General features: G+C 40.9%; 1 protein-coding gene across 7 annotated transcripts in view; it reads left to right on the top strand.

Moving 5' to 3' along the window:
• RBMS1 (RNA binding motif single stranded interacting protein 1) overlaps positions 1 to 18,456 on the top strand; it is a 237,981-nt gene extending 219,525 nt beyond the window's left edge. For 4 of the 7 annotated variants that reach the window (XM_062187264.1, XM_062187255.1, XM_062187269.1 and 1 more), the window contains exons 7-15: positions 4,265 to 4,380; positions 5,521 to 5,570; positions 5,688 to 5,781; positions 8,173 to 8,220; positions 9,112 to 9,162; positions 11,560 to 11,670; positions 13,664 to 13,744; positions 14,899 to 14,983; positions 15,762 to 18,456. In XM_062187264.1, coding sequence (XP_062043248.1) covers positions 4,265 to 4,380; positions 5,521 to 5,570; positions 5,688 to 5,781; positions 8,173 to 8,220; positions 9,112 to 9,162; positions 11,560 to 11,670; positions 13,664 to 13,744; positions 14,899 to 14,976 — 629 coding nt within the window. In that variant the 3' untranslated portion in view covers positions 14,977 to 14,983; positions 15,762 to 18,456. The remainder of the gene's footprint in view (positions 1 to 4,264; positions 4,381 to 5,520; positions 5,571 to 5,687; positions 5,782 to 8,172; positions 8,221 to 9,111; positions 9,163 to 11,559; positions 11,671 to 13,663; positions 13,745 to 14,898; positions 14,984 to 15,761) is intronic. The other 3 variants (XM_062187272.1, XM_062187277.1, XM_062187282.1) reach the window with 3 other exon arrangements.
• Positions 18,457 to 18,773: the final 317 nt, after the last annotated feature.

The following is an 18,773-nucleotide window of genomic DNA, read 5'->3' as shown; positions in this document are numbered from 1 at the left end:
TGACTGCCAGCTGCATCTACAAGAACAGGTACGGAGCCCACGTGGGGGAAAGGGTCTGTTCTGTGACATGGGGCCTGGAGCCTGGGTTATATCAGCCAGCAGGACTTGCAGGAGAGCAAATCATGAGCCGCCCTGCTTCCTCGGAGCGTGCATTCTAGAAGTGATTTTTTAGTCTGAAGACAAGGGTACTTCAAAAAGTATGTGGAAAATGCAACTTGAAGATGTTTTTGGTACCAAAAGTTGAGCTCCGTGAGTAGTTTTCACATTATATATGTCTGATGCATTTTGAAGACCCCCTCATCTACGTGGAGTTCAAAATGCTTTTTACATCAGATGTCTTGGAATTCCATTCTTCATGAGCTTTCTGCAGCACCCTTGTGTCAAGGACAGACATGTAAGCCCACATGAGCATAGCGCTGGAGCCTCAGAAGAAGGGCAAGGAAAATGCTTGGTGTACAGCAAGTCACGGGCATCACCCACGTGACGCACAGTGTCTTAGGGCTGTGAGTGTTGTTAGTACTGCACACCATCAGGCATTTGTAAAACACCTTTCTCTGCAAAGCTCTATGGAGGCACATTGGAGAATCCAACAAGGCTGTTAGATGGTTGTGAGTGGTCTAAAACATTTTAGATCAGTGTTTACATGTGTGGTGTCGCCGAGGGCTTTGAACAAATGCTCTAGGTAACACTGCAATTGTCGAGCTTTCGGAAGTCCATGTTCTTGTTGGCCTGGTGAGGGTGATGAGGAGGAGAGTCTGCCACGAGAGCTCTTCTACATGTGCAGTGTAACCTTTACAGATCCAAAAGATCATGATCAGCTATGGGGAAATTCAGCCTAGGCATTCTGCCTGTTAGGCAACATTAATTGACAAGGGGGTAGTTCATGCGATTTTTCTGTCACTTGAATGTGGGTATTTATCTCAAGTCACTCATCATTTGTCAAAATTCTTTGCAACTGTTGTCTTTACACAATAAAGTAGAGTTGCTGTCTTGGAAAGGGATCTCTGAAAACTGATTAGCTGTTACATATTTTTTAATTTATATGGCAATTCCTTTTCCATGTGTCAGGCCTCCAATATTTCCCTTCTGAAAAGCAACCCAAGAGGCCAGCTGCCATGTCCCTAATGCAGAAAAGCCTGGCACCATACAGGTTCTTCCAAGTTTTCAACCTGCAACCTGTGTGTCAGCTCCAAAGGCAAACGAGGAACCACCCCAGTTTGGCAGAAGCCACAGGAGCTGCTGGTCAAATGAGGGGATCTCGTTTCTCACACGCCCTTAAAAATGAGTGAGTGGGCCATGACACAGGACATGGGCTTCTGTGTTCCGACCCAACAGTCTTGTTGAAGTCATCTAACCTTTGCCCAGCAGCCTCCTAAAGGCCACATGAGTATCGGTTACAAGAAGGCAGGCCTTTCTGCCGCCGACAGTACCTGGAAATTTCTTCAACCTCTACAGTTTGCTTCCTTAGAGCACACGGAAATAAGTCGTGAAGACCTCACAGGGCTACTCTGCTTCCGATACTGTCATCCCAAGGAACAGCAGCCACTGTAGAAGTGCAGCTGCTCCTGCATCACAAGTATTTTGCTTCTGGGTAACATTTCTATTAGAAATCTCTAAATGCTATCGACAGTGTTCTGTCCCATAAGTGAGCACATGGCTGTCCTAAGATGTGGTTCACTCTCATCCTGCTTAAGCTAAATGCCCCGTGAAAGCAGGGACCCTGTTTTATCAACCACTGTCACCCTGCTCGTGTGACTGTGGCACATAGAGGACACACACTCGATACAAATTTCACCTGCTAAATGGACCAAAGAAAACTTTTAATACAGCAAAGAAGCAGTATTTCATATTGCCACACGTGGAATACTGGGACACTCCCATTTCCCTGAAACAAGGGGCCTGCAGCTATCTGAAAAAGGTGTCATTTCTATCGGCTCTGATTGTTTAAAATAAGACACTGGCTTTCCTAGGATAGCAGACAGACTGTTTTAACTACATGCCGTTTTTGCTTATGGAGGAAACAATCTTAATGACAGCATAAAATCATGGAGTAGTTAGAATTCATTTTTCAAAGATTTAACTACATCTGTTCCAGTTGTTTCACTTTAAATGATATATTTGCAAACATGTCAGCACTCACTTGTTTACCTCATTGTCATGTATTTTCAGCAGGCTTTGTTGTCGCTTAGGATTTCTTTATCTTTAGAGGGCATAGTGCAGATGAATAAAAATGTGATAGGACTGCGTTGACCAGGGAGGCACTACCTACATCCATCCACACCTGGAGCCGTGAACTTCCAGAGTGGGGAGGGAACCAGTGGATGGGAAGAGCGCTCTCTGTAAATCTTTCAAATCAATCATTTAAAAAAGATTTTTATTTGAAAGATTTTGGTTTTTTTTTTAAGTGTCATCAGGGATGCAAAATATTTCATTCTATTTCATCTATTTAGTTCACCTTCTGTGACTTTTGGTGAAAGTAGAAATTTCCAAAAGTCAACACCTGTTTTTTGAAAAGGCAAGTAGTATAGTTTATCTGTGGTCTGAGCATTGGCCCCTAGTCCTTTGTTCATCACCAACACTTACCCTTAAAAAAAAAACTTATTTGAACGAGAGCATTAGAGAGGTAAAAAGAGAGAGATCTTCCATCTGCTGGTTCACTCCAACAGTCAGGCCTGGGCCAGGCCAAAGCCAGGAGCCAGGAACTTCTTCCTGATCTCCCACATGGGTACAGGGGGCAAGCACCTGGGCCATCTTCTGCTGCTTTCCTGGGACACAAGCTGGCACCCATGTGGGATGCTGGTGTCCCAGGAGGTGGTTTTACAACTGTGCCACTATGCCTTAAATTGAAGTTCCATGTATAGGAAAGCCCGGAGCGTGCTGGGGGAGCTGGCGTGAGGCAACGCGCTCACCAGCACCCAACATTTTTGGTCTTAGCTCCTGGGACTCATAGTACAGTTTCCACTCAGAAGTGAGCTCCCAACTAGCCCATCCCTCTGGGTTGGTTCATACCAGGGAGGAGAAAAAAGGGGTTCCAGCTGCAGCCTAGCCAGCTCCCCAAGAAAGAATTACTGTGAGTATTTGTTCTGTTTGTTGGCAAAGAAGTGTGGAGAGACACTTTAACTTCTACCCTGTGATTAGTGGGTGGGTAGTAGTGATATAAAAGAAGAGATGAATTAGGATAATAAGAGGCAGAGGAGACAAGAGTGAATTTTCCACAAATAATGTTTTTCTCCATGGTTATTTAACTTTGAAGGCAGTGATGATGGTTCTATGGTAAACAAAGGATGGAATGTGGGAACCAGACAGGAAGGTGTGAGCGCCTGCCTTTATTGCATTAACTGGAAGAGGACAGGAAAATGCACAGCCCCCGGGACACACTGTGGTTTCCTCCACAGCAGAGCAAAGGAAAAGGAAAACTCCAGAGTGCCCCAGGGTGCTGTAGCCCCTCTTTTTCTTAATCCTAATGGACAGATCGCCTTTACGCTCTCCACATCTTTTGCTTTCCTGTGTTCATGGATTCTCTGCGGCTCATTTTCTGAGAGGGAGATGTTGTAAAGCAACACCCAGTGGGATGATGAAAGGCATAGGTTCATCAGGGTGGGCAGGTGTTTCCAGCTTTTCCCCAGATGAGATCTGCTTGCATCCAGGTGTCGATTCAGCCAGGGTGTAGTAACAACCTACAGAGGGCCAGCCTCTCACCCGAGGCGAAATCCACCGGGTCACTGGCCCCATCAGGCTCACTTCTAGAGGGGGAAAGAGACGGAAACCAGTAATCACACTCCCCTGTCTTTCTGAATTTGGGGAATAAAGACGTGGTGTCAGACTTACCAAGGGGCCTGTCTGTGGGAAGTTAGTAGAGGCCCTGAGCTTTCTGCCCTGGGGGAGGGAGGTGGCATACTGCTGTCTGCATGTGGTGGTTCTGGTGACTGTGAGAGGTGGAACTGGAGTGGGCCCAGAGTGAAAGGAAGTGTCTGCACAGAAAAAAGCACAGAGTGAATTGAAGGATTCTTTTGCTTCCTCAGAGTAGTTCTGTAAATGATTTCATTAAACTCTGGTCTGGAAATAATGGCCAGTGTGCTATTCTGTGCTGTGTTTTTCACTGGTGGGTAAGTTTATAAGGATCTGAGTTAACTTCTGCCTTAAAGTGTTCTATCAATTCCCACATAGCCCTAACACTGGTCCTATTAAAAAAGAAATCCAATTACATTTTGTCATCTACTCACATAGAATTGTGGTTTCATATTATTTTTCCCTGTTTGCTCAGCTCCTACAGAGCCGTTATTATGTAAGTTTGCGGATGGAGGACAGAAGAAAAGACAGAACCCAAACAAATACATCCCTAATGGAAGAGCATGGCACAGAGAAGGAGAGGTGAGACTTGTAAGTCCTTTCTTGAAACTTTAGTGTGGGTGTGTAGTCCGGGAAGCTCGCATGCACGGTTGCACTAAAGGCATCTTGATTTGGCTGTTGTGCTTCTGAAAACAGCAGGTGCCTAAGTGAAACCTGCCTGCTGGTATGTTAAAATCCAGTGATGTCGTGGCGCAGGCACTTGGCACAGTGGTTAGGATCCAGCTTGGGATGTCCCAATCCTATATTGAATGCCTGCGTTCAAGTTCCAGCCGCACTCCCAATTCCAGCTTCCTGCAAATGCACACCTTGAGCAGCAGCCCATGATGGCTCAAGTAGCTGGGACAGCTCCTGCCACCCATATGGAAGACCCGGGACCAGCCCTGGCCATTGCAGCCATTCAGGGGGTGAACCAGTGGACAGTGGTACTCTGACTCTCCCTGCCCCATCTCTGCCTTTCAGATAAAGTCTTAAAAATATTTAAGATTTTAAGTGATGCAAGATGAAACTCCTGCCAGTGTGTAGAGTGCCAGCAGAGTGATGCTGTTTCAGATGGATGGGTAGAACCAGCTAGGTACAAAAGTAAAGGAGCATTCTGAATTGCCCTAAGAAATTCACAAGTGTTTTGGGCTTTTATGTGATGATTTAGACATTAAAATCCTTTAAATGGCTTGATGTTTATAATATCCAGAAATTATCCAAAATACCATCATTAAAATTAATAGTGTTTGTCATTGACCCTTTTGTTGCCTCAGTCTTTTGACTGAGTTTTCTTCTTAAAAAAATTCTTAATAAAATGTTGGGCTTCTACTTCCCCATGTTTATTTTCAGTGAATGGTTATTTAAAAAAAAAAAAAAAACCCTAGTGGCCCAAGAATGGGGAAAATGTTTGAGAATCTGTACTGCCCAATGATAGCGTCCCACTAGCCAATTACATACAGCTTTCCAAGCACTGGAAAGGTAGCTATACTGGAGTATATACTGGAGAGGTTGACTTTTCCATTTAATTTTAAATAGCCCCATGTGGCTAATGGTTACCATATGAAATAGCCCAGGTCTGGAGCTGAATTCTCATTACTGAGGTTGTAATTATTTTTGGCTAACAAAGTCATGTAGAATTTTGGAATCATGCCTTTATAGATGAATGTTCACATGTCGTTCTCTTTCCTACAGGCTGGAATGACACTTACTTATGACCCAACTACAGCTGCTATACAGAACGGGTATGTCCTAATGCATAATGGCTGAGGGACGGTGTGAAGGTAGAAAATGCCAGACATTTGTTCCACGGTTTATTCTCTTTAAGGATTACTTAATAAAGGCTTTTGTGTTTGTTCTAGATTTTACCCTTCACCATACAGTATTGCCACAAACCGAATGATCACTCAAACTTCTATTACACCCTATATTGCATCTCCTGTATCTGCCTACCAGGTTTGTACCTTTAGGATTCATCAGCAGTGTGACAACGTGTGCACCCTGAATCTCTGCTCCATTTTTATGTGTCTTAAGATTTCGAACATTTTATAATGGAATTTAAGTCAAATGTTATGCAGCTTGGATACCCAATTCAGAGTAAGCTGCTTTTCTTACTTGGCAGAGTGACTTACATGTAGGAGAATGTAAAAGCCAGGGAAAATGGTTGTCAGTTGTGAGTCCTTGGAATCACAGCATTTTTGAATTGGGATGAACCCAAATTGCTCCTCCCCAGCGGAACCTCTCTCAGAAATCCCAAACTAAGAGAATTACCACTAGGTGGAATACAGTGTAGAGCATACTTTTGCTTTTATTTATTCATCAATATATACTGGAAAAAAAAAACAACAGGTAGACATGCTACTACACAGATGTCTCTATTAAGTAACAGTGTATGGCAATGCAGAAGGATTTTGAAGACAAAAAAAATGATGACTCTGTTTAGGTTCTTTTGTGAGGAAGCTTTACCTTTAAGTTAATTCCCACATTAGAAGCAAAATCTTATTAAGCAGCTTGTTATAACAATGATTTGATTTGATTGCAGGATTAGCTCTCTATTCTCCCTGAACCCATGGTGTTACATGATTTCTTCTCCTGTATCAGAGTACCTCTAACAGGGTTACTGCCTTAGTCCAGACAGGAACATTATAATGGAGTTAAATTGTACACACGTGGGAGCAGAGTTCTCTTTTGTTGACTGTTGGGATCTTGTGTGACTAAACAAAATTTTTGTATATTCTTATTTTTAAAACCATTGCATTAGATGTTGTAGTCCTGACTTCTGGGGGTTAGGGGACTGCAATATCTAATCTAGTCACTTATTTTCATTTCTGTGAGCCTCAGTTTCCTCATCTGTAAAATGGGGATAATAAGTTTATCTCAGACTTGAGAGAGAAGAACGGAATGAAACTCTTAAGAGCTCCATATACTATTTGGCATATCCTCAGCATTCAACACAGGATAGCTGTGATTATCATCATCATTAATATACAGAATTAGATGGTAAGAGTGTATTCAGTATACTTTTAAAATAATGGATTGGATTTAAAATAATGGAACTGGCCTAAACCAGTTCTATCTAAAAACAAAAAGAAAAAAAAAAAATGGCTTTGAATAAGAGAGAAGCTATTAGATGTGCTGGAACAAATCTACAGTCTCTTCAGAGCCTCCCTCACCTTCTAAGGCCTTTTACTCTCCTTGCCTTGAATTGTCACTTAATGTCCCTTATTCTGGTGCTTCAGTCTGCTGGATATAGTAGTCACTCATTTAAGGCCTTTTAATTGTTTTAGACCTAAGATTCCTACTGTTTTCCTTGTCCACATAAGACTCGGTGACGTCTGCTATTTAGCAGATTTTCCCTATTGACAACTTGTATGTCTGATTGTAGAAAATAGACCTCTTTCCTAACTATCTGAACGTGGAAACTCCTTTAGACACATGTAAGCACATTGTCAGGCAGATGAAAGATGATACATATTAATTTATGTTGCTACATATGTTATAGCTATTAAAGCATCTCTCTGCCATTTCTCTCTTTAATCGGAGAGCAATGTATATTTGGTTCACAGAATCATTTCACAAAACAAAGACCAGTGTTGGTAGTAGATCTGATGTGGCTCACTGGTAAGAGCGTATTTCAAAGGCCTGATTTCCTCTCCTGGGCAGTTGTGCTTCTCTCAGATCCATGTGGACTTTCATTGCATTTACCTGACACTTGGTGCCATAGCATCTCAGACTGATAGCGCAACCCCTTAAGTTTAGTGACCAGATTTGGTCAATGAGTGAGCATGAAGTGGCCTGTGATCCCCCTTAAACTGTTGGCAGAATGTACTTTGTGTGTCTGCAATTAGTTCGGGGAAAGGGTCTTTCTTTCTTCAGATATTCCAAAGGATCCATGACCTGCAAGAGGTTACAAACCAATGGCAAAGACTGTATAGAGCATAGATTATTATTCCCATTTTATAATTAGGAAAAATTGAGGAATAGAAATTGACAGCAGCTGATTTGCTGCTTAAGAAGGAAAATTGGATTAGATGTCTTAGCTCCTTAACCCCATAATGCTGTAAGCTATTAAATTATTGAGACCTCTGAAGCATATGAAAAATGGGACCTCTGGCCCATACTGGGGTCTACAGAAAGCTGCTTGCCTCCCATGATTTGTCCAGTGAGGGCCCTGTACGACTCTTCTGGGAGTGGGCCTTTCTCCACTAAACCACCCTATAGCTTATGCAATTGGAGTTGAGAATTTCACATTTGCAAAAAACCACCAGTACCCCAGTGGGGAAAGGCTACAGTCCAGATAACTGAAATGTTAACAAGGCAGAAGCACTTAACTTTGGTCTGCCTTAGGTGGCAAAGGAAACCAGAGAAAGCAAGTATCGGGGCTCTGCTATCAAGGTAAATCACATTCTTCCCCCATGGCTCTTCCCATATCCTCTCTATAGAACCTCTGAAGTTAACAATAGGGGATAAGATACAGGAGGGTTTTGTTGTTAAGAAATTAGAAAATGCAATTTCTTTAATATTACATAGACTCTGGAAAAGTCTGGGCATCGAAAGGAAAAAAAAAAAAAACTGAGAAGTCTTTGTCTTGAGTGGCTGCATGTACTGTCTTTCCTGCCACCAAACCTGACTCTCGCATTTTATTTTTCAGTTCAGAGGGTCTGCTGTTAGATGCCCTTCTGTAGATGTCAAGATCTAGATACCAACGTTTAATTTCCTAAATCTGAACTTCAGATTTTGTATTGCCTCCATTAACTAGAAATTGTTGACCACCATACAAAATTTCTGAAACCTAATAGCATGGGTATCAAAGAGATTGAATTTGGTTATTCTCATCAAATAAGCACATACTTTAAGGGTTTGTTTCTAATAAGATGTGCTGGAATTAATCCTTATCCATCTGTATTCCTAAAGCACCTAGTTCATACTTGATTTTAAAACTTTGTACTAATTTATTTGAATTGTTTACTTGCCCATCTCCCTTGCCTTGACAGTAAATTTCTCCAGGGTGGGGCCCTTGTCTTACTCATTTTCCCTCTTTGATGCCTGATACTTAGTAAATACTTCTTGAGTGGGCAAATGGAAATTGGTTCTAAATGATCATTTCATCCCATTCAGAGTGACCGGTTTGCCAAGAATTCTAACTGCCTTCATCTTTTTAATCATTGATAGTATTGTTTCCTTATTTTCCTTCTGTAGACATTTAACATGACTAAAAGAGTTGTAGAGAAGTAGCTAAGCTTTGCAATGCACATCAGTATTTCTTTCATATACTCCTTTTCCCAGGTGCAAAGTCCTTCTTGGATGCAACCTCAACCATATATTCTCCAGCACCCTGTAAGTTTTTCATCTTAATCATTTTGTGCTTTGCCAGTAAGCAGTGTATCTGTAGTCCCGGTTCTCCAAAGGAGGTGTAGGGTTTATGAAATGTCAATCATGGGATATGAGAATGTTCACATTCCCTATAAAATTTCCACTCACCCTGTCTTCAAACTGGTAGTAGACCCTAAGTTCCATATTCTGTGAGAATTTAAAACACATTGTACTTGAAGCAGCACAGTGTTTTCTTAGCTCATTCCAGTTCAGTAGCAGATCATTCAATTGAGTAGCTAATTTTTTTTTTTACAATACTTGAGATAAAACATCTCTCAATTTCTTCATTTTGTTTAGTACAAATATAAAGCTGAAAATTAAGGTTGAAATTTTCATCAGTATTATTTAGCCTCTCCAAGAAAATGATTAACTCCACAATGGTAATGCATTCTTTGGTAAATAACAAATGTAATTTCTTGAGTGGCATGAGCATTTGTTGTTCTTATTATATCATGTTATTTAATGTATTTTTCAAAGATACACAAAATCCAGTTTTGAATTACAGCAGAGATCTAAAAAGTTGAAAAAATAAGAGAACAAAGTCCCACATAAAGCTAAGAAAGCCTACCAGGAGCTACGTGCTTGCCATGAGAAGGCCAGAGATTTGGACCTAAGCTTTCTAGTAAGCAATGCAAAATGGAAACCTTGATAAGCAGGGCAGCTGACAATATTTGTAAGATAAAACCAACTTGGTTGCTTAGGAAAAAGAGCTCTACTCTGGGCCATAGATAAGACTGGGAGTTGTCTCGGGCTACCTCCTGCAGTGGCTGCTGGGTATGAACTCAGCAATGCAGAGTAAGAAGTTGTGCAAAAGACGTTGCCGAGATGACTTTCAGAGTCAGATAAGCCATGCTTGGGTGCTACCACAGGAGAAGAGCTTTTTGATGACACCCATGGGTGTTTTGGGTGATCTATACACATGCACACTCACTTGCATCCACTAATCTACACTGGCTCCCAGTAATCTGTGACCCTGAGACTCCATGAATTCTGTTTTGGAATGCTGGAAGTCAACCCACTTTTGCTTTGAAACCTTCCTAGTACACTGCCTCCTACCAAAGGTGCTGATGAATGGGGAAAAGGACCAGGAAATTTCTTTCACTATATTCTGGCTTCTGAATCATTTCCATATTTCTACTTTTGATAGTGCACATATTTTTTCTTATGAAATATACTAATATCTCAGACACACTTTTTTTTTTTAGCAACTGTAGACGAAGGGCTGGATGTATTTCAGCATAACATCTTTGAGGAGACATTGGGAATGTATGCTAAAGATTCTGAGAATTCATTACATTTTACCACCCAGACTTAAGTGGCCTGATTTAAACAACTTACCTCTGCCCTTGTCTATAAATCTCATTATCAATAAATAGCATTAAATTTATTTTAATTTTCAGGTGCGGCAATACAAAAACATATTAGTATTTATAGAGTGTGTCAGAATACCTGCATTCTTGGGTGATTGGATGGTTGCAGAAATGGGAGCATTGGTATAATCCATAGGCGTATTATATGGTGAAAAATTAGAGACAGTTCAGAAGTTTAAAAATAGGTAATTAAACTTGGTTTTTACAGTCAGCACGCCATATGATCATTAAAAATGGTAAAACCGTAAGTTGGTTAATGTTCATGCTAAGTTAAAAGCACAAACCCACATGATGAAATTGTTTATGGACTCTGACTGCAAATCCAGGTAGTGGGATCCTAACATTGTCCACCTGGGTGGTACTAAAAAGGCAGGGTTTTTCCTTTCCTCTTTTCTTAAACACGGTCAATTTTACTTGCAATGACCAGCATTTTATTTTGCAAATAAAAGAATCTGGAATTAGAGTATCAACCATATTTTAATTGGTTTCCCAGTCCTAGCACCAAAACATCTTTAAATGTGTGGGAAATCCCAAGTGAATAAAGAATACATTCTTGATCCTAACAACCTAATCTTGAACCAAATGACTATAGAACTTTTTTTAAACAAAATGCCATATTGATCATATTATTTGTTTTAAAACCAGCCAACAGTAACCATGGTTTGTCTCCTGGTGTTGCTCCTCCTGCTGGACTAGCTTTCCTTTCAGTTCAAGAGAAGGGAAAGGGACAGCTGTATGTGGGTTAACACAGGAATTTCTGTGAAGAGAATGCCAAGATGGAATATCCCCTAATGCTTAACAAAATCTCAGGAAGAGCAAGCTAGAAGATTTTTGGGAAATTCTTTAGGATCCTATTTGCAAATTTGAGAGAGGTTATTTTTGCTTTGGATGTGCTAATAATAAGCACAGGGATTCTCCTCTGCAAAAGGTAACTACAGAGCCCTAACTCTCTCCCTGTTTGTCTTATGTCATGCTTGTCTCAACTCCCCAGGGTGCCGTGTTGACTCCCACCATGGAGCACACCATGTCACTACAGCCTGCATCGATGATCAGCCCCCTGGCCCAGCAGATGAGTCACCTGTCACTAGGCAGCACCGGAACAGTAGGTGGCAAATTAATATCACATGTCTCTGCAAACAGAGGAGGGTCAATCAGTGCAACCAGAGCTCCCCTTTCAAACACAGGCTCTGTGATGACAAAGATTATGTCTGGTCCCCTACCATACTCAGTGCCTTCTAGAAAGTAAACATTCAGCTATTTCTTGATTAATTGATGAGCTGGAAATCTATTCCCCTTCACTGCAATCTGTGCCCACACATCTAGCCTTTAATAGCTAGTGTCATTCATGATACTGTGGTAACCAAGATACAAGATGATACATGGTAGTAAAGGCAGAAGATTTTCCTGCACTTATTATTTTGTGGAACTGGAGGACATTGACTCATAATCTTAATACTGACTTATTTCACCAAGTCCTGGGAACTCAGTTGAACTGGTAACAGTTCAACTTCCACGTTGATATACTTAGCTTTTAGATTGTAAGATATGGCCACATGCATTTAAATCAGCCTATCTCTGTGATGGCTTCAAAGAACAGAGGGTGGTACATTTCCCCATCTGCCACTCAAAGCCAGCAGCATTTCTTCTTAGGAAGGCTAAGCCAGGGCCAATACATACAATGAGGTTCACTAAGAATTTCTCCTACTAGCTCAAAAGGCTAATCCTCCGCCTGCGGCACTGGCACACTAGGTTCTAGTCCCAGTAGGGGCACTGGATTCTGTCCCAGTTGCTCCTCTTCCAGTCCAGCTCTCTGCTGTGGCCCAGGAGTGCAGTGGATGATGGCCCAAGTGCTTGGGCTCTGCACCCGCATGGGAGACCAGGAGAAGCACTTGGCTCCTGGCTTTGGATCAGCGCAGTGCGCCAGCCGCAGCGGCCATTGGGGGGTGAACCAACGGCAAAGGAAGACCTTTCTCTCTGTCTCTCTCACTGTCCACTCTGCTGTCAAAAAAGAAATAAAATAAAAAAAGAATTTCTCCTACCTGTCAGCATCAAGAAAGCATTGGTGGCCGGCACCGTGGCTCACTAGGCTAATCCTCCTCCTGCGGCGCCGGCACCCCTGATTCTAGTCTCTGTTGGGGCACCAGGTACTAGTCCCGGTTACTCCTCTTTCACTCCAGCTCTCTGCTGTGGCCCGGGAGGGCAGTGGAGGATGGCCCAAGTGCTTGGGTCCCTGCACCCGCATGGGAGACCGGGAGAAGCACCTGGTTGCTGGCTTCAGATCAGCACAGTGCCGGCCGTAGCAACCATTAGGGGAGTGAACCAATGGAAGGAAGACCTTTCTCTGTCTCTCTCTTTCACTGTCTAACTCTGCCTGGCAAAAAATTTTAAAAAATTAAAAAAAAAAAAAAAAAAAAAAAAAAAAGAAAGCAGTGACCTGAGTGACCTGTTAAATGCCTAGCAAGCCTTTACCTCCCCCTTAAAAACAGTACTAAGTACTAGTTGAGGGAGCTACTAGAAGATAGTGAGGCCTGGGGCCAGTGTTGTGGTGCAGTGGTTAAGCCACCGTCTAAAATGCTGGCACCCCATATGAGCCCTGGTTCAAATCCCAGCTGCTCCACTTCTAATCCAGCTCCCTGCTAATGTGTCTGGAAAAGCAGCGGAAAGTGGCCCAAGTGCTTGGGCCTCTTCCATCTGTGTGATAAACCTGGGTGAAGTTTCAGGCTCTTGGCTTTGGCCTGGTCCATTGCAGCCTTTTAGGGAATGAACCAGTAGAGGAAAGATCTGTCTCACACACACACACATGCACACACATGCACTTTCTCTCTCCCTAACTCTGCCTCTAAAGATCTTCTAAAATAACATTGAGTTATTGAGGATGAGAAAGTCTAGTGATCCTCACCTGTTTGCGTCTTTTAAGTAGAAAACATTCCCTTTGCCTTCTGTCCTTGACTTGGGCACTAGCTAAGCTTTCAAGTGGCCTGTTTACGTTTCCCTCTTCAGACTTCCACCTACTCTAGAGCCATCTCAGAATTCCCCAGGGCCTGGCAGTTTTCCCTGGTTTGCCTTTGCCATCCTGACCTTGTTCTTGTTTCCAGTACATGCCCGCAACATCAGCTATGCAAGGAGCCTATTTGCCGCAGTATCCGCACATGCAGACGACAGCGGTTCCTGTTGAGGTTAGTACAGATCACCCGGCGGCAATGGTATTTTCAGGAATTGGTGAATTAAATAGAATGCAAAGCAAACTCTACCCAAAGTCAAACATTTGCATCAGTAATTGGACTTAGAGGAAGGCAAACCTACAGTGTCATCTTCATACAAATTAGGGTAACAACATCAGGCCACACCCAAGCATGTAGTGCACTCCATACCCCTTTAAGGAGGCTCTGTCTTATCTCCTGTGAAATGGTGTTCACAAGCACGTTAAGATAAATCTGGAGTTTGTGATCCTAGAATTATAGAGTGTATCAGTAATAATGACAAAGAAATCAGTTGTAATTAAGATACTTAAAACTTGTAACAGGATGAGAAAAAAACCATACCTGATTCTATAGAGGCTGTTAGTGTAGCTAAATAACATTCAGTTCTTGCATTAGAAGAAGTCTGTTATTTGCATTAAGGTTGGGAAGAAAGCATAGCATTTTTCTGCAAAGTAATCTTAAAATCCAAAGAAAATTCATCAGTCCATTTGATCCCACCCACTAAGTAGATCCCAAAGATTCTAATTCCAGGAATAGCCATAGGACTGCTTTGTTTGATTCTAATTGTGCAGTTATTGACAACCACCATTACCAGAACCTGAAATTCCTTTTCAGAAACTCACCCAACATTTTGCAAATAAAAATTCTGTTGATACCTACTTTAGCAAAAATCCTGACCTATGGCAAAACCCAACTTGAAGTGAGATAAGACAGAAATCTTTATACCATTTACTGTGTTAATCCATGCCTTTCAGTATTGAGCCATTAAGTTTAAGAGGTACAGCACTGTACCCTACTGGGGGGGGGGTGTCTTATATAAGTACCATATTTCATGTTCTAAGAATGTGAAAATACTGAGTTCCAAAATCACATCTTGTCCCAGGGGATAAGGGGATAAAAGATTTGTTTGATAAATTATAACGTGATAAGAATGGATAAGTCAAACATTTGGAAGAAAGGTTCTTTGCAACTACTCAGGGGAATGATTAACTTTGGAAGTTCCATATGATGTTTTGAAATTCACTTTAAAGAGTGCCTGTTTTTAAAGCACAATGCTGTCGGACTCAAGCCTAAGTAGCAGAGTGTGGATTTCATTGCTAACCTGTCTCATTTGTTCTGCTTTGTTGTAGGAGGCGAGTGGTCAGCAGCAGGTGGCTGTAGAGACGTCTAATGACCATTCTCCATATTCCTTTCAACCCACTAAGTAGCTGTGAGGTAGGAGGGAAGGCCTCCTTAACCATGGGCTCAGATGAAGCAAAGTCTGCGGTTCTTTCATCCAACTGTTGCTTAGAATAACCCAGATTCATTTGATCATACTGCCTTGACCATATCCAGTATATCCAATTTTACTGGAATGTTAAAATCAGTGATTTTATGAATTTGCAGAAATTATTCTGTCCAAAATTTACATTAAAGTCAAATATATATTTACTCCTCAGTCTCCCCAAAAGATGGTCCAGCATCAGGGAGCACCTCTACTAAAATCGTCCTCCAATATAAGTATCCTCTATTATATTACTCTAGCATTCATTGATTTAAAGGGCGATAGCAGAAGATGTCACTCAGTCTAGCATTGCAAGATTAGCAGTATCCTCTCTGTGAGTGTGTGTTAATGTCATTATCCACAGGTTCAGAGATCGTATTCCCAGCTCTCTTGAACCACAGATTTCAAAATGCATCACTTTACCATACAGAACACATTAAAATAGCTGTGTAGAACCGTTTACTGGATTGCCCTGGTAGCATAAATAGACCCAGATGAATTTGGCTGTGGTTCCCTGAGAGAAGAAGGTAACTTGCAAGTCCCAAGTTTAAAAGGCAGACTGGAAACATTGAAAGCGGCTGTTGGTTCCAGATTGCATTTAGCAGGCCTTCACCAGCCATGAGCACACCCTCGTTCAAACACGCATCTCTTTAAAACAAAGAGATCATGGAGGAAGTCTGCTGGTGTGTTACACCTCAGCTACAAGAAGCTTTTCTTTTTCTCTTCCAGATGTACAGAAGGCTGTTCTCTACATGAAGAAGGGTGTGAAGGCTGAACAATCATGGATTTTTCTGATCAATTGTGCTTTAGGAAATTATTGACAGTTTTGCACAGGTTCTTGAAAACGTTATTTATAATGAAATCAACTAAAACTATTTTTGCTATAAGTTCTATAAGGTGCATAAAACCCTTAAATTCATCTAGTAGCTGTTCCCCTGAACAGGTTTATTTTAGTAAAAAAAAAAAAAGAAAAAAAAAGAAAAAGAAAAAACAAAAATGAAAGATTTTTATCAAATGTTACAATGCAAAAAAAAGAAAAAAAGAAAAAAAAGAAAAAAGAACAGAAAAAAAAGAAAACTCCAATTTTCTGGGTATGCACAAAGACCATGAAGACTTATCCAAGTGCATGACCGGATTTTTGTGGTTTTTGTTCATTTTGTGTTGAATTTGTGTTTTTTCCCCAGCTGTATGAAATGGGCTTTCTGAAGTTTAAATAGTCTGACTTCACCCATGGTGGTCTGTGCTTGCAGTGCGAGTGTTGCGAACCTTCAGTGTTGATGTCAGTGTCTCTTTTCTTAGCTTTCCATTTTTTTTTTCCACGTAGTGTGAAGTGTCTTATCCTTTTCTATGAATTCCAATTTGCCTTAACTCTTTTGATGCTGTAGCTGTTTCAGTAAAAGTTAGTTCAAACTAATGATGTAGAATGCTTTGACCAAATGAGCTGGTCTATTATGCCTTGTAAAACAGCAGCATAGGGCTTTTAAAAGGTAGTCAATAAAAGTTGCTGAAATTTTGGCTTTTTTAAATACGTAGTAGGTGTTTTTAATGATTTTTCACATAATGTGTAAGGTAGTGAAATGCAAGAAGGGAAAAATGTTTTGTGTGAAACACATTTTCTGACTGGGGAACTTTTAATAGGGTAAATTGTTTGTAAGGCTGTACGCCAACAGTTTCCTCTGATAGTTTGACTGATTTAGGATATCTGCTGTATGATGCAATGTAAAGTCTTTTTTTGCCTTTTTTCAGGAAAAAAAAAATCCTAACTTGATGTTCTAGATTTAGTGTAGGTAGTGTCGGGGCTGGGGGCGGGGGGCGGGGCGGGGAGTCTCCGAATGTGTTGTCCTCCTTTATACTAATGATAGTGCTTTAGAATGAGAAGTACGCCTGAGATCTGGCAAACCGATAAAAGGAAAAAGAAAAAAAAAAAAGACAAAAAAAAAAAAAAACGGTTGCTATTGCAACTACATGGCAAAAGCTAAAAGTAAGGATTTATCTTCAAACGTAAGCTGAGATATGAATCGAAGCAAAACGCTTGGCTACTAGCTCTCTCTCTATTAGGTAAATTTGAAAACTCAAAATGACTTGGCACTTTTAAAGGTAACTTCACCAAAGACCGAAGAGCCAGTAACCAGTAGCTCCAGCTCGTCTCAGCATCCCATCTTCTGTGCTGTTTCTTTTTTGCCGGACCAGTTTGCCGTTAGGAGAATGTGCCTTTTTTGTACCTTTGCATTTAGGTTTTCTAATTTGAATTGATGTATGGACACACACACAAACAAAAAAAAAAAAGCATGAAGGAAGATTTGGATCCAAGCAGTGCCACACTTTACATCATCACTACAAGTGTTCAAGTGTAAAGAAAATCAATTTTGAAACTATGAAATTCCTGATTCATAAATACACAGTTCTTTCTACTTTAGTACATAGAAGATACTTCACTGTTACGAAAGCTCTTTTATTAAGGCAATTGCATAGGTTTTCAAAGCGATGGTCAATTAAGTTGTCTTCCAAAACTGTGTACTTTGCCTGGTCAGCAGTGTATGATCAGTTATCTACCTCAGAGTCTATTTTCTTTTGTGCTGGGACAGGTTGCTGGCCCTCCCTGTTTCCACAGACCAAATCCTCCTAGCTCAGGAGCTAGGGCTAAGCAGTTATTTCTTTCGAGTATTTTTTAGTTCTGAAATTTTATGCTTGTATTTGATTATAGATGTCAGTGACATTTCATAGTTTCAAAAGTCCTTGCTGCTCTGAGAAGTGTAGATTCTAGTGAAAATTACATAGTCATAAGAGAAATGTGTTTTTGTTTTTGTTTTTGTTTCATTTTTTTTTTTTTTAAAGTTGTGGTATTATTGGTTCTATGCTCCCTGGAATATTACTGCTTTGTCGAAGTCCAGACTGAACGCAGCACCCTCTGTGTACTTAGTACATTTACAAACCTGGGTCTCTCACTACTTGATATTTTTGCATTAGTTAAGACAGAAATCTGATAGCTGAGTTAGAGGGGAGGGGATACCTGCTGCTAGAATCGTCTGAACTAAGTGCCATACTCGTCTGGGTAAGATTTGGGAAACATAACCTCTGTACATAAAAAAAAAAAAATCAGTTAAACATCACATAGTAGACAGCCATTAAATTATAAAAAAATTAATTTATGAAGAAAGACCTTTTGTACAGATTGAAAAAAAAGATTTTCATAGAGATATCTATATGATCAAGAGAGTTAATTTTTTATTTTTGTTTTACTAGTGCCACAGACTTGCCAGTGGTAACTTATTTGTCCGGTTCAAGATAACTCTGTAGTTTTCTTTCCTAGGACTTGTTGTTAAACGCCAAAAGACATTTTTGAACTGTACATTTGATCAGATTGTTAGCTTTTTCTGTTTCATTTCTTTTAAGAACCTTTGAATAAAAAACATCTGAAATTTTATTCTTCCTGTCCCAGTTTTTTAAGTCAATTAAATGTATGTCAGAATTCTGTTTCCGACGCCTTCAGCGCAGATGGGTCTGTCTGAAAGGAGTTGAAAATTCGGTCAGGTTCAGTGTATACTCAGCATGCATTTTGTTGAAAAGAACTGGAAAAACGTTGCCGTTCCTTTCTTGCTGGTTATTTATCTGAGTAATGGCATCAAGCTCACCATGTTTCAGGTCAGCACAAGTCCTGCCCAAGACACAGCGCCCTTGGACTGGACCCCGGCCTCCCTCTTACCTGTTGACTGTATCATTGCATAGGTGGATGAACTAAAA

The sequence above is a fragment of the Lepus europaeus genome, chromosome 1 (assembly GCF_033115175.1).
Source record: "Lepus europaeus isolate LE1 chromosome 1, mLepTim1.pri, whole genome shotgun sequence".
NCBI lineage: Eukaryota > Metazoa > Chordata > Mammalia > Lagomorpha > Leporidae > Lepus > Lepus europaeus.
This window is presented reverse-complemented; position numbering and strand designations above follow the sequence as displayed.